The following is a 15,986-nucleotide window of genomic DNA, read 5'->3' as shown; positions in this document are numbered from 1 at the left end:
TGAAATTGGGGGATTTGGGGTGGGAACAGTCGGCCTACAACATCACCCAAATCATATCCTGGGATCAGAGTGAAATTCCCCCAAAAAATTGGAATTTTGGGGTGAAATTGGCCGGTTTTGGGCAAAATCGGGAGTGAAATTGTGAATTTTTGTGTGAAATCGGGACTAAAATCGGCTGAAATTGGGGGATTTGGGGTGGGAACAGTCGTCCTACAACCCCACCCCAAATCACATTCTGGGATCTGAGTGAAATTCCCCTGAAAAATTGGAATTTTGGGGTGAAATCTTCCAGATTTGGGCAAAATTGGCACTAAAATCGGCCAATTTTGGAGGATTTGGGGGGGATTTTGGGCTGGAATTCAGGGATTTGGGGTGGTGACAGTCGTCCTACAACCCCACCCAAATCACATCCAGAAATATGAGTGAAATTCCCCCAAAAAATTGGAATTTTGGGGTGAAATCGGTCGATTTTGGGCAAAATCTGGGGAGTTTTGTGTGAAACCAGGAGTGAAATCGGTTGAAATTTGGGGATTTTGGGGGGATTTGGGGTGGTGACAGTCGTCCTACAACCCCACCCCAATCACATCCAGAAATATGAGTGAAATTCCCAAAAAAAATGGAATTTTGGGGTGAAATCGGCCGATTTTGGGCAAAATCGGGACTAAAATCGGCTGAAATTGGGAGATTTTTGGGGGATTTTGGGCTGGAATTCAGGGATTTGGGGTGGGAACAGTCGTCCTACAACCCAACCCAAAAGATATCCGGGGACGTGAGTGCAATTCCCAAAAAAAATGGAATTTTGGGGTGAAATCGGCCGATTTTGGGAAAAATCACGACTAAAATTGTGAATTCTTGTGTGAAATTGGCTCAATTTTGGGGGATTTGGGATGGGAATAGTCGTCCTACAACCCCCCCCAAATTACATCCAGAAATATAAGTGAAATTCCCAAAAAAAATTGGAATTTTGGGGTGAAATACACAGATTTTGGGCAAAACTTTTTCCGATTTTGCCCAAATTTTGCTCAATTTTCCCCAAATTTCCCCCGTTGCTCTCGCAGGGAGGGGGGGGGTTGTGGGTTGGGGCAGAATCCATCAAATTTGGGACTCAGGCCCCCCAGTTTCCCCCAAATTTCCTGATTTTCCCCCAAATCTTCCTGGGTTTTTCTCTGTTTTTTCTCCAAATTTCCCCCCATTTTTTCCCAATTTTCCCTGTTTTTTCTCCAATTTTCCTCTGATTTCCACCATTTTTCCCCTGATTTTTCCTTAATTTTTCCCCAAATTTCCCCTGAATTTTTCTCCAAATTTCCTCCCAAATTTTCCCTTATTTTTTCCTTAATTTTCCCCCAAATTTCCCCTGAATTTTCCTCCAAATTTCTCTTAATTTTTCCTGAATTTTCTCCCAATTTTCACCTAAATTTTCCCTGATTTTTTCCTTAATTTTCCCCCAAATTTCCCCTGAGTTTTCCCCTTAATTTCCCCTGATTTTTCCTGAATTTTCCCCCAAATTTCCCCTGAATTTTTCTCCAAATTTCCCCTGATTTTTCCTTAATTTTTCCCCAATTTTCCCCCAAATTTTCCCCAATTTTCTCAGTTTTTTTTTTTAATTCCCAATTTTCCCTAATTCCCATCTTTTCCCCCCATTTCCAGCCAACAGCTCTGGGCAGGACGGGGGTTTGGGGTGGATTTGGGACTGATTTGGGGCAGAATTCCCTCAGATTTGGGGCCGCGTTCGGGTCCAAAACCCCTCAAATTTTCCCCAAAATTCCCATTTTTTTTGGATTTTCCCTAATTTTGCCTTTTTCTCCCCATTCCAGCCAACAGCTCCGGGCAGGATGGGGGGTTTGGGGTGGATTTGGGGCAGAATCCCCTCGGATTTGGGGCAGAATTCCCTCAGATTTGGGGCCGCGTTCGGGTCCAAAACCCCTCAAATTTTCCCCAAATTTCCCATTTTTTTTGGATTTTCCCTAATTTTGGGTTTTTCTCCCCATTCCGGCCAACAGCTACGGGCAGGACGGGGGTTTGGGGTGGATTTGGGGCAGAATCCCCTCAGATTTGGGGCCGCGTTCGGGTCCAAAACCCCTCAAATTTTCCCCAAAATTCCCATTTTTTTTGGATTTTCCCTAATTTTGGCTTTTTCTCCCCATTCCAGCCAACAGCTACGGGCAGGACGGGGGTTTGGGGTGGATTTGGGGGCAGAATCCCCTCAGATTTGGGGCCATTTTTGGGTCCAAAACCCCTCAAATTTTCCCCAAATTTCCCTTTTTTTTTTTGATTTTCCCTAATTTTGCCTTTTTCTCCCCATTCCAGCCAACAGCTACGGGCAGGACGGGGGCTTGGGGTGGATTTGGGGCAGAATCCCCTCGGTTGGGGCAGAATCCCCTCAGATTTGGGGCGTGCGGGTCCAAAACCCCTCAAATTTTGGCCAAATTTCCCATTTTTTTGGATTTTCCCTAATTTTGGGTTTTCTCCCCATTCGCGCCAACAGCCTCGGGCAGGATGGGAGGTTTGGGAGTGGATTTGGGGCAGAATCCCCCCAGATTTGGGGCCATTTTGGGTCCAAAAACCCCTCAATTTACCCCGAAATTCCCATTTTTTGGATTTTCCCTAAATTTGGGTTTGTCCCCAATGGGGCCAACAGCATGGGGCAGGACGGGGGACCGCGGGCTTCAGCCCAAATGTGGGCATGGGGAGAAATGGGATTGCACTGCAACCCCCCGCAGCCGGGTGCCGGCCTACCAATGGGCGGTGGAGCGGCTCTGGGATGGGGCAATGGGGGCCATGGGGTGAGTGACCGGAACCGCAGGGATTGAGCCCAAAATGGGCATGGGGGGGGGTCCATGGGGTGACACCGAAACGAGGGGATTCAGCCCAAAATGGGCACTGGGTGGGGAAATGGGGAATTGGGTGACTGACCGAAAAACGCAGGAATTCCGCCCAAAATGGGCATGGGGGGAACTGGGGCAGCTCCATGGGTTGAGTGACCCGGAACCGCAGGGATTCCGCCCAAAATGGGCATGGGGGGGACATGGGGAATTGGGTGAGTGACTGGAACCGCAGGGATTCAGCCCAAAATGGGCATGGGGGGTCAGGAATTGACACCGAAACCACAGGGATTGAGCCCAAAATGGGCACTGGGATGGGGGGGACATGGGGAATTGGGTGACACTGAAACTGCAGGAATTCAGCCCAAAATGGGCATGGGGGGAACTGGGGCAGCTCCATGGGGTGAGTGACCCAGAACCGCAGGGATTCAGCCCAAAATGTGGGCATGGGGAGAAATGGGAATTGACACTGAAACCGCAGGGATTCGGCCTAAAATGGGCTCTGGGATGGGGGGGAAATGGGGAATTGGGTGAGTGACGGGAATCGCAGGGATTGAGCCCAAAATGGGCATGGGGGGTCAGGAATTGACACCGAAATCGCAGGGATTGAGCCCAAAATGGGCATGGGGGGACATGGGGAATTGGGTGAGTGACCCAGAACCGCAGGGATTCCGCCCAAAATGGGCATGGGGGGTCAGGAATTGACACCAAAACTGCAGGGATTGAGCCCAAAATGGGCATGGGGGGACATGGGGAATTGGGTGAGTGACGGGAATCGCAGGGATTGAGCCCAAAATGGGCACAGGGACAGGAGGGAAATGGGGCATCAACCGGGGCGCGGCCATGGGGTGAGTGACACCAAAATTGCAGGGATTGAGCCCAAAATGGGCACTGGGATGGGGGGGACATGGGGAATTGGGTGACACCGAAATTGCAGGGATTGAGCCCAAAATGGGCACAGGGACAGGGCAGGAAATGGGGAAATGGGTGATGCCAAAATCACAGGAATTCACACCAAAATGGGCACTGGGAGACAGGGGGGAAATGGGGAATTGGGTGACACCGAAATCGCAGAAATTCAGCCCAAAATGGGCACTGGGATGGGGGGGAAATGGGGCAGCTCCATGGGGTGAGTGACCGAAATCGCAGGGATTCAGCCCAAAATGGGTACTGGGACAGGAGGGAAATGGGGAACCAAAAATGGACAGCCCAAAATGGGTAAGGACAGAGAGGAAATGGGGGAAAAATTAGGAAAAAAAAGGGGGAAAATGGAAGAGAAATGGGGAAAATCTGGAAAGAAATTGGAGAGAAAATGGGGAGAAAGAAGGAAAAAATGGGGGAGAAAATGGGAGAAAAAAATCGGGAAAAATGGGGGGAAGGTGGAGGAAAAATTGGAGGAAAATGAGGGAAAGTTTGGGAAGAAAAGAGGGAAAAGTTGTAGGAAAATGAGGGAAAATAGAGGGAAAAAATGGGGAAAATTTGGGAAAAAATGGGGGAAAAAGAAAAAATGAGGGAAAAATGAAAAAATGAGCAAATGGAGGAAAATTAGAAAATGGAAAATGTTGGAGAAATGGGGAGAAAAATTAGGAAAAATGGGAAAAGGGGGAAAATGAGGAAAAGTTGTAGAAAAATGGGGGAGAAAACGGTGGGGAAATAAAGAAAAAATGAGGGAGAATGGGGTAAAAAGTGGGGAAAATTGGGGAGAAAATGGGGAAAAATTGGGGAGAAAAATTAGGAAAAATGGGGGAGAAAATAAGGAAAAAATGGGGGAAAATCAGGAAGAAAATGGGGAAAAATTGGGAAGAAAATGGGGAAAATTGTAGGAAAATGGTGGGGAAATTAAGAAAAATTGGGAGAAAAGGGGGAAAATGGGAGAAAAATTGGGGGAAAGGTGGAGGAAAAATGGGAAGAAAATGGGTGGAAAATAATGGGGAAAAATGGGGGAAAAACAAGGAAAAATTGTAGGAAAATAAGGGGAGAAAATGGGGGGAAAATGAGGAAAAAATGAGAAAAATGAAGGAAAATTGGGGGCAAAATGAGGGAAAATTGGGGAGAAAATGGGGAAAATTGAGGGAATATGGGGAGAAACGGTGGAAAATGAGAAAAAATTGTAGTAAAATTGGTAAAAATGAGGGGAAAATGAAATTATGGGGGAGAATTTGTAGGAAAACAGGAAAAATTCCAAGAGAATAAAGGAAAAATGGGGGGAAATGGGGAAAAATGGTTTGGGTAGGAAAAGGTGGAGAAATGGGAAAAAATGGGGTTTGGGTGAGAAAAAAGTGAAAAAAATTATAAAAAAAGTGGTTTGGGTAAAAAAAAAAGAAAAAATGGATTTTTGGTGGAATAAAAAATGGAAAAATTGAAATTTTGGGAAACAAAAAAAAGGAAAATGTTGCCAAGGTCACCTGCAGCCTCTGGTCCCGGCAGGGGGAAAATATTGAGGGAAAAAAGGTGGAATTTGGGAAAAATATTGAGAAAAAAATGGAATTTTAGGGGAAAAAATGCTTAAAAATGGTGGTAAATCTGAGGAAGAAAAAAAGTGAATTTTGGGGGAAATATTGAGAAAAAAAGGTGGAAGGAGAGGGAAAAATACGGGAAAAAAAAAGTGGATTTTGGGGGGTAAAATGAAGGAAAAATCCTGAAGGAAAAAGGTGAAATTTGGAGGGAAAAATGTGATTAAAATGTGGAATTTAGGGGGAAAAATAGAGAAAAATGGAAATATTCAAAGGTCTAAATGGTGGAATTTAGGGGAAAAAATTGGGGGAAAAAAGGTGAAAAATGGAAAAAAACCGACTGGTGCGTTTTGAGGTCACTGCAGAGAAAAAAGGTGAAAAAAAGGTGAAAAAAAAGGTGGAAAAAAGGTGAAAAAAGTGGATTTGGAGGGCAAATCCACTGGATTGGAAACGTTCGGGGTCCCTGGAGAGGAAATTTTGGTGTCCCGGTGCTTGGAAATGGTGAAAATGGTGAAAAAGGGGAAAAAAGCCAAAAAATGGTTAAAAAGGACCAAAAATGGTTAAAAAGGACAAAAAATGGTTGAAAAGGACCAAAAAAAGGTTAAAAATCACCAAAAAAAGGTTAAAAAGGACAAAAAAGGGTTGAAAATCACAAAAAATGGTTAAAAATGACAAAAAAGGGTTAAAAAAAGGACAAAAAAGGGTTAAAAATCACAAAAAAAAGGTTGAAAAGGACAAAAAAAATGGTTAAAAAGGACCAAAAAATGGTTAAAAATCACCAAAAAAAAGGTTTAAAAGGACAAAAAAGGGTTGAAAATAGGAAATAAAAAAGGGCAAAAATGGTTTAAAATGATAAAAAAGGAAAAAAATGAGAGGGAGTGGTAAAAAAATTGGGAAAATGGTTAAAAGTGGGAAAAAAGGGAAAATGGGAAAAATGGAAAAAGGGGAAAAATGGGTTTGAAGTGGTGAAAAATAGCAAAAAAAAAGCCAAAAAAAAGCAAAAAAATGGTGAAAAAACAAAGAAGAAAGGAGAGAAAATGGTGAAAAAATGGCAAAAAAAGGGAAAAAGAAGAAAAGAGGAGAAAGATTGGAAAGAAAAGGAAAAGAAAAAAGAATTGAAAAATAAAACTTTTGGGGAAATGGGGAAAAAATTGGTTTGGAAATGTTGGAAAAATGAGGAAAGGAAGAAATTGTAAAAGTGGGAAATGGAAAGAAAAAGGGGAAATGGGAAAAAATGGGGAGAAAAGGGGAAATTGGTGAAAAATGGAAATAAAAAAGGAGAGGAAACAGAAAAAGGAAGAAACAGAAAAATGGTAAAGGAAAAAATAGAATAAAAAGGTGAAAATGGTTTAAGAAATGGGAGAGAAAAAGGAAAAAAGTGAAGGAAATAAAAAATGGGGAAAAAAGCAGCGAAAAGGGGAAAATAATGGTTTGAAAAATGCAAAAAAAAGAGGGAAAAATGGGTTAAAAATGCCAAAAAAAGGGGGAAATGGTGAAAAAAATGAATGTAAAAATAGCAAGAGAAAAGTGCAAGAAATGGAAAGAAAAAAGAGGAAGAAAAAGGGTAAAAATGGGTTAATAATGGGAAAAAAAAAGGTGAAAAATGAGGGGAAAAGAGAATTAAAAAATGGAAAAAAGAGCAAAAGGAGGAGGGAAAAATAAGGTGAAAAAATTGGGAAAAAAAGGTGAAAAAAATGCAAAAAAAAAGGTGAAAAATTGGGGAAAAAATTGGAAAAAAAGGTGAAAAAACGCAACAAAAAGGTGAAAAATTGGGGAAAATTGGAATAAAAAAGGTGAAAAAAATGCAAAAAAAAGGTGAAAAATTGGTGAAAAAATTGGAAAAAAAGGTGAAAAAACGCAACAAAAAGTGAAAAATTGGGGAAAATTGGAATAAAAAGGTGAAAAAAATGCAAAAAAAAAAATGCAAAAAAATGTATTGAAAAAAATTGGAAAAAAGGTGAAAAACGCAGCAAAAAAAAAAAAAAAAAAAGTGAAAATTGGGGAAAAATTGGAATAAAAAGGTGAAAAAAATGCAAAAAGTGAAAAATTGGTGAAAAAACTGGAAAAAAAAGGTGAAAAAACTGGTAAAAAATGGAAAAAGGTGAAAAAACGCAAAAAAAGAGGGAAAATTGGTGAAAAAATGCCAAAAAAGGTGAAAAACGCAACAAAAAAGTGAAAAATTGGGGAAAAATGCAAAAAACAAAGTGAAAAATTGGGGAAAAAATTGGGAAAAAGGGGAAAAAATGCAAAAAAAAAAAAAAAAGCAAAAGAAGAGAAAATTTGGGGAAAAAAAAAAGGAAAAAAATGCACAAAAAAAGAGAGATTGGTGAAAAATTGGGGGAAAAAATTGGAAAAAAAGGGAAAAAAAATGCAAAAAAAGGCAAAACCCACAAGGGGAAAACCAAAAAAAAGGTGGTGAAGAATTGGTGAAAAATTGGAAAAAGAGTGAAAAAAATGCAAAAAAAAAAAAAAGGTGAAAAATGCAAAATAAAAAAGAGAAAAATGGTGAAAAATGCAAAAGGAGAGAAAATGAAAATGCCAAAAAAATGTGAAAAAACACAACAAAAAAAAAGGTGAAAAATTGGTGAAAAAATTGGAAAAAAGGGGAAAAATGCAAAAAAAAAAGGGAAAAATTGGTGAAAAAATGCCAAAAAAAGGTGAAAAAATGCAACAAAAAAAGGTGAAAAATTGGGGAAAAAATTGGAAAAAGAGTGGAAAAAATGCAAAAAAAAAAAGGGAAAAATAGGTCAAAAAATGCCAAAAAAAGGTGAAAAATTGGTTAAAAAATTGGAAAAAAAGGGGAAAAAATGCAAAAAAAAAAGGGAAAAATTGGTGAAAAAATGCCAAAAAAGGTGAAAAAACGCAACAAAAAAAGGTGAAAAATTGGGAAAAAAATTGGAAAAAAAGTAAAAAACAAAAAAAAAAAAAAAGGTGAAAAATTGGTGAAAAAATTGGAAAAAGGGTGAAAAAATGCAAAAAAAAGGGTGAAAAAATGCAAAATGGAAGAGAAAATTTGGTGAAAAAATGCCAAAAAAATGTGAAAAAACACAACAAAAAAAGGTGAAAAATTGGTGAAAAAATTGGAAAAAAAGGGGAAAAAATGCAAAAAAAAAGGGAAAAATTGGTGAAAAAATGCCAAAAAAAGGTGATAAAAACGCAAAAAAAAGGGTGAAAAATTGGTTTCAATGGTGCAACAAAAAAAGGCCAAAAAAAGTGAATTTTGTGGTGGTTCTGCGGCCGGTTTTTGGGTGGAAAAAGGAACTTTTTGGGGCTGGCCAGGTGAGTATTTGGGGGGGATTGGGGGGATTTTGTTGTTCCAAACGTGTTTTACCAACTCTGCCTTTTGTGTGCTGCAGGTGTGAAAAAAAAGCAGCGAAAACTCAAAATCCGCCGCTGTTTTGGGTTCAAAAAAGGCAGAAAAGGGCAAAAAAAAAAAGAGGAAAAAATGCAAATTTCGATTGTTGCCAAAGGCTCAGGAGGGGGAGATCCAGGAGGGGGGAAATGGGAAAAAATCCGATTTTTTGGGAATTTTTTTTGTTTTTCCCCCAATTTTGGGCTCAATCCCAACCCTGCTGCGGCCAGGAGGAAAAAACGTCGGCGGCGAGGAAAAAACTCCCAAAAAAAAGGCAAAAAAAGCAAAAAAAAAAGCCCCAAAATTGCCAAAAACAGGGAAGAAAAAAGCCTGAAAATTGTCCTAAAAAAGGCCTGAAAGTTGTTTGAAAAAAAGGCCAAAAAGTAAAAGCAAAGCTCAAAAATTGCCCGAAAAATAATCAAGAATTGACGCAAAAAAGGCCCAAAAGTTGCCTGAAAAAAGGCCAAAAAATAACCAAAAAATGACCAAAAGTTGACTGTAAAAAGGCCAAAAAAAGCCCCAAAATGCTCAATAAATGCCAAAAAAAAGCCCAAAAATTGCCCCAAAAAAGCTCCAAATTTGCCCTAAAAAAACCTCAAAATTTGCCCAAGAATTTTTAAAAAATAGCCCAAAATTCCCTCCAAAAAAAGCCCATAAATTGCCCAAAAAAAGAAAAAAAAATTCCCCAAAAAGCCCAAAAAAAAAAAACACCCAAAAATAGCCTAAGAAGTGCCCCAAAAAGCCCAAAGATTGCAAAACAGATTGGCTAAAAAAAACCACCAAAAATGACCAAAAAAGGAAAAACAATCCAGAAAATAGGGGCCAGAATTGCTGAAAAATTGCCCTAAAAAAAGTTCCAGAATGGCCCAAAAGTTGTCCAAGAAAGCAAAAGAAAATCCCAAAAATTACCAAAAAATTGACCAAAAAAAGCCCAAAATTTGCCCAAAAAAGCTGAAAAAACCCTGAAATTGCATTAAAAAAGACCAGAATTTGCCAAAAATAATCTGAAGAAACCCCAAAAATTGCATGAAAAAAAGCCCAAAAATTGCCCAAGAAAAGCTGAAAAAATCCCAAAAAAAGCTGGAAAAAGCCCAACAATTGCATTATAGAAAGACCAAATTTTGCCAAAAAAAATCTGAAAAAAGCCTAAAAATTGCATGAAAAAAGCCCAAAATTTGCCCAAAAAAAATCTGAAAGAAGCCCAAAAAGAGTCTGAAAAAAGCCCAAAAGTTGCATGAAAAAAGCCCAAATTTTGCCCAAAAAATTCTGAAAAAAGCCCAAAAATTGCATTTAAAAAAGGCCAAAATTTGCCCAAAGTTTCCAAAAAAAAACTGAAAAAAGCCCAAAATTGAATTACAAAAAGACCAAAATTTGCCCAAAAAAGCCCAAAAAATCTGAAAAAAAGCCCAAAAATTGCGTGAAAAAAAGTGAAAAAAGGCCCAAAAAAAGCTGAAAAAAGCCCAAAATTTGCCCAAAAAAAGCTGAAAAAAGGCCCCAAAAAAAAGCTGAAAAAAGCCCAAAAAAAGCTGAAAAAAGTCCAAAATTTGCCGGAAAAAAGCCCAAAAAAATCTGAAAAAAAGCCCAAAAATGGCATGAAAAAAGCTGAAAAAAAGCCCAAAAATTACGTGAAAAAAAGCTGAAAAAAAGGCCCAGGAAAAAAGCTGAAAAAAGCCCAAAATGCCCAAAAAAATCTGAAAAAAAGCCCAAAAATTACGTGAAAAAAAGCTGAAAAAAAGCCCAAAAATTGCCCAAAAAAGCTGAAAAAAACCCAAAAAAAAAGCTGAAAAAAGCCCAAAATTTGCCTGAAAAAAGCCCAAAAAATGAAAAAACCAAAATGGCATGAAAAACTGAAAAAAGCCCAAAAATTGCGTGAAAAAAAGCTGAAAAAAGCCCAAAAAAAGCTGAAAAAAGCCCAAAATTTGCCCGAAAAAAGCCCAAAAAAAGCTGAAAAAAAGCCCCAAATTTGCATGAAAAAAGCTGAAAAAAAGCCCGGCAAAGAGCGCGAAAGCGTGAAAAAGCCCAAAAAAAGCTGAAAAAAGCCCAAAATTTGCCTGAAAAAAGCCCAAAAAAATCTGAAAAAAGCCCAAAATTTGCATGAAAAAAGCTGAAAAAAAGCCCCAAAATTACACGAACAAAAGCCCAAAATTTGCCCAAAAAAAGCCCAAAAAAGGTGATTTTTCTCCCGACTGCTGTTGAGTTTTCCGCACTCCCGGTTTGAGGCAGGGCTTCCAAAATTCCTGATTATCTTCTAATTTATCTCCTCAGCGGTGGTGAGCGTGGTGGCTTCAATAAATTCGGTGGTAAGTCCCAAAATTCGAGGTTTCGACCCCAAACGCGAAAAAAGGCCAAAATGCACAAGTGGTGGATTTTTCCCCCATTTTTCCTGCGCGGGGGAAAATCCCCCCGGCAATGGAATGGAGGTGCTGGGAATGGAGAGGAGAAGGTGAATTTTGGGTGAAAATGGTGGAAAAATGAGGTCCAAATGGTGATTTTTGGTTGGTTTTTTATCAAGGGTGGGTTTGGGGGTAAAAAAGGTGATTTTTGGTCAGAAGGCTGCATGTGTGAAAAACAAATGGTGGTTTGGTGGTTTCGGGGGAAAAACCCCAAATTTCAGGTTTTTGGTGGAAGCGCCGGTGACCTTGAGGTTTTTTTGGTTTTTTGGTGGAAAAAAAAAGGTGGAAAAAATAATAATAAAATAAAAAAGGTGGAAATTGCCCCAAAATGGGGGTGAGGTCGGAGCTGCAGTGGACCCAAAACGGAAGGGAAAAAAGTGAATTTTTGGTGGTGAAAAAGTGGCAAAAATGAGGGGAAAAGAGTGGAAAATGAAGGGAAAAATGAGGGGGAAATTGAGTGAAAAATGAGGGGGAAAAGGAAAAAAATAAAGGAAAAATTTAAAAGAAAAATAAGGGAGAAATTTAGGGGAATGGTGGAAAAAAATCAGGAGAAAATGAGAAAAATTAAGAGGGAAATGGAAGAAAAATATCGAAAAAATGTGGGAGAAATGGAGAAAAGAAGGTGGAAAAATGAAGGGAAAATTGAGTGAAAAATAAGGGAAAAAATTAAAAACAAAGGGGGGAAAAAAAGGGGAAAAATGGAGAAAAAAGAGGAGAAACTGAGAAAAAAAATTAAAGGGAAAATGGAGAAAAAATGAGGGGAAAATGGAGAAAAATGAGGAGAAAATGGAGGAAAAATAAGAGGAAAAAGTGGTGAAGAAATGAGGGGAAAACAGAAAAAAATGACAAAAAAATTTCTTGAAAAATGGGAAAAAATTAAGAAAAAATTCAGAAAAAAATGAAGAAAAAGGAAAACTCGGAGCCTTTTTGGGGAGAAGGTTCCAGAATTTGAATTTCAGGTGAAAAAAAAGGAGAATTTTGGTGCCAAATTTGGGGGTTTTGCCCCCAAAATGGGGCCTGGGAGGGGCAGGAAGGGGCGGGGCCAAGGAAAAGGGGGCGGGGTTTGGGTTGACCACGCCCAGGTCCCGCCCCTCTAATTTGCATAATTTGTTTTTCTTTTTCATGTGTGGCCCCAAAGGACCCCGGGACCAGGGGCCCAGGCATGACCCAGGTAATTAATTTATTAGGGGTAATTAACGGGTAATAATTGCTAGTGCTGACATTAATTAATGTGGTAATTAATGGGATTTATTGGGGGTTAATTAATTAGAATAAAGGGTAATTAATGGAGGTTCATTAGTGGTAATAAAACAAAGAATATGATATTTAGTTGGGACTAATTAAAGGGATTAATTAGTGGTGATTAATGGAATTTTTAAAAATTTATATTGGGAATAATTAGGGTCATTAGTGGGAATAAATTGGAATCTAATAGGTGGTGGTGAGGTTAATTAATGGGGTTAATTAATGGTAATAAAGAATTAGAGATTGTGCTGGTGTTAATTAAAGTAAGGGGATTAATTAGTGGTAATTAATAGGTTGAGTAAAAGATCAGGTTGGGATTGATTAATGGGATAATTAGGGTTAATTAGCAGGAATGAAGTGGGATGTAGTTAACGATGTTGGCATTAATTAACGGGGTAATTAATGGGGTTTATTTTGGAGTTAATTAGTGGTAATGAAGGGGAAATACGGGATTGGGCTGGAGTTAATTTAAGGGATTAATTAGTGGTAATTAATAGGGTTAGTACAAGGGGCCTGTTTTTGAGCCCTGGGGTTAATTAGCATTTATTGTCAGTAATGAATGCTAATTAACACTAATTAATTAATTAATTGTAGGTGAGCAGGACAACTCAGAGAGCAACACACGGGGGAGGAACTTTGGGGCCAATTGCTGAGCCCTGGGCTGGGGTTAACGAGGGCTAATTAGCATTTTTCTCCTATTAATTAATGCTAATGTGGGTTTAAAAAAAAAAAAAAATAAATAATAAAAAAAAAGGGTGGGGGGGGTGGGGTTTAGGCGCTTGTCATGTGGTGTGGGGTTAAGGGTTAATTAGCGTTTGTTGTCGTGTGGATGGTTAATGTAATGCTAATTAATGCTATTAATTAATTAATGGCAGGGGAGTAACTCGGACAGCAACACACGGGGGAGGAACTTTGGGGCCATTGCTGAGCCCTGGGGTGGGGTTAATGAAGGCTAATTAGTTTTTTCCATTAATTATGTAATTAATAATGAATTAGTGGGTATGGGAGTGGTGGGGTGGGGTGGGTGAGCCGTTTCCATGTTGTGTGGGGTTTCAGGGGTTAATTAGCATTTGTTGTCGGTGTGTAATGGTGGATAATGCTAATTAGCGCTAATTAATGGATTCATTAATTACAGGCGAGCAGGACAACTCGGACAACAACACGATCTTCGTGCAGGGGCTGGGCGAGAACGTCACCATCGAGTCGGTGGCGGATTACTTCAAACAGATCGGCATCATCAAGGTGGGGACACACCTGGGGACACACCTGGGGGGAACTGAAATACACCTGGGACAGCCAAAATACACCTGGGGACACCTGGGGACACCCCAAATACACCTGGGGGGACACCTGGGATACCTGAAATGCACCTGGGGACACCTGGGGGGGCCCAAATACATCTGGGGACACCTGAAATGCGCCTGGGGGGACCTAAAGTACACCTGGGACAGGTGGGGGGACACCCGAAATGCACCTGGGGACACCTGGGATACCCAAAATACACCTGGGGACACCTGGGGGGACACCTGGGATACACCTGGGACAGCCAAAATACACCTGGGACACACCTGGGGACACCCCAAATACACCTGGGGGGGACACCTGGGATACCTGAAATACACCTGGGGACACCTGGGGACACCTCAAATACACCTGGGGACACCTGAAATACACCTGGGGACACACCTTGGGACACCTGGGACACACCTGGGACACACCTGGGGACACCCCAAATACACCTGGGGGGGACACCTGGGATACCTGAAATACACCTGGGGACACCTGGGGGACACCTCAAATACACCTGGGGACACCTGAAATACACCTGGGGACACACCTTGGGACACCTGGGACACACCTGGGACACACCTGGGGACACCCCAAATACACCTGGGGGGGACACCTGGGACACCTGGGGGAATTGAAATACACCTGGGGACACCTGGGACACACCTGGGACAGCCAAAATACACCTGGGGACACCCTGAATACATCTGGGGACACCTCAGTACACCTGGGACACACCTGGGGGGACACCTGGGGGGGCCCAAATACACCTGGGGGGGACACCTGGGATACCTGAAATACACCTGGGGGACACCTGGGACACACCTGGGGGACACCTGGGGACACCCCAAATACACCTGGGGGGGACCTTGGGACACCTGGGACACCCCAGATACACCTGGGACAGGTGGAGGGACACCTGGGGGCACCCGAGATACACCTGGGGGGACCCGAAATGCATCTGGGGGGACCTAAAGTACACCTGGGGCACACCTGGGGGGGCCCAAATACACCTGGGGGGACACCTGGGACACCCAAATACACCTGGGGACACCTGGGACAGGTGGGGGACATCTGAGACAGGTGAGGGGGGGTCAGGTACTGGTCACTCACTGGTCACTCTGTCCCCAGACCAACAAGAAGACGGGCCAGCCCATGATCACCGGGTGATAGCTCAGGGGTCACTCAGTGGTCACTCAGGGTCACTCAGTGGTCACTCAGGGTCACTCATTGGTCACTCTGTGTCCCCAGACCAACAAGAAGACGGGCCAGCCCATGATCAATGGGTAGTAGCTCAGGGGTCACTCAGTGGTCACTCAGTGGTCACTCATTGGTCACTCAGTGGTCAGCGGTCACTCAGGGTCACTCAGTGGTCACTCAGCGGTCACTCAGGGTCACTCATTGGTCACTCAGTGGTCACCCACTGGTCACTCAGGGTCACTCAGTGGTCACTCAGTGGTCAGCGGTCACTCAGTGGTCAGTGGTCACTCAGCGGTCACTCAGTGGTCACTCAGCGGTCACTCATTGGTCACTCTGTCCCCAGACCAACAAGAAGACGGGCCAGCCCATGATCACTGGGTGGTAGCTCAGTGGTCACTCAGTGGTCACTCAGGGTCACTCATTGGTCACTCAGTGGTCACTCAGTGGTCACTCAGGGTCACTCAGAGTCACTCTGTCCCCAGACCAACAAGAAGACGGGCCAGCCCATGATCAGTGGGTGATAGCTCAGGGGTCACTCAGCGGTCACTCAGTGGTCACCCACTGGTCACTCAGGGTCACTCATTGGTCACTCAGTGGTCAGTGGTCACTCAGTGGTCACTCAGCGGTCACTCAGTGGTCACTCTGTGTCCCCAGACCAACAAGAAGACGGGCCAGCCCATGATCAATGGGTGATAGCTCAGGGGTCACGCAGGGTCACTCAGTGGTCACTCAGTGGTCAGTGGTCACTCAGTGGTCATTGGTCACTCAGTGGTCACTCAGTGGTCACTCATTGGTCACTCAGGGTCACTCAGTGGTCACTCAGTGGTCACTCATTGGTCACTCTCTGTCCCCAGACTAACAAGAAGACGGGCCAGCCCATGATCAATGGGTGGTAGCTCAGGGGTCACTCAGGGTCACTCATTGGTCACTCAGGGTCACTCATTGGTCACTCAGCGGTCACTCAGGGTCACTCAGTGGTCACTCAGTGGTGACTCAGTGGTCACTCAGCGGTCACTCATTGGTCACTCTCTGTCCCCAGACCAACAAGAAGACGGGCCAGCCCATGATCAGTGGGTGGTAGCTCAGTGGTCACTCAGTGGTCAGTGGTCACTCAGTGGTCACTCATTGGTCACTCAGTGGTCAGTGGTCACTCAGTGGTCAGCGGTCACTCATTGGTCACTCAGTGGTCACTCAGTGGTCACTCAGGGTCACTCATTGGTCACTCTGTCCCCAG

At 42.3% G+C, this 15,986-nt stretch overlaps 1 protein-coding gene across 1 annotated transcript in view; it reads left to right on the top strand.

The window, feature by feature from the left end:
- The window catches only part of LOC115916766 (RNA-binding protein FUS-like), a 31,085-nt gene that overhangs the window by 11,422 nt on the left and 3,677 nt on the right, over positions 1 to 15,986 (top strand). Inside the window, exons 6-9 of the mRNA XM_030970505.1 lie at positions 2,308 to 2,331; positions 10,847 to 10,927; positions 12,159 to 12,191; positions 13,401 to 13,507. Of these exons, the coding sequence (XP_030826365.1) occupies positions 2,308 to 2,331; positions 10,847 to 10,927; positions 12,159 to 12,191; positions 13,401 to 13,507 (245 nt within the window). The remainder of the gene's footprint in view (positions 1 to 2,307; positions 2,332 to 10,846; positions 10,928 to 12,158; positions 12,192 to 13,400; positions 13,508 to 15,986) is intronic.

This window comes from Camarhynchus parvulus, unplaced genomic scaffold, assembly GCF_901933205.1.
Source record: "Camarhynchus parvulus unplaced genomic scaffold, STF_HiC, whole genome shotgun sequence".
Classification (NCBI taxonomy): domain Eukaryota; kingdom Metazoa; phylum Chordata; class Aves; order Passeriformes; family Thraupidae; genus Camarhynchus; species Camarhynchus parvulus.
The sequence above is the reverse complement of the archived record's forward strand: the minus strand, read 5'-3'. Positions and strand labels throughout refer to the sequence as shown.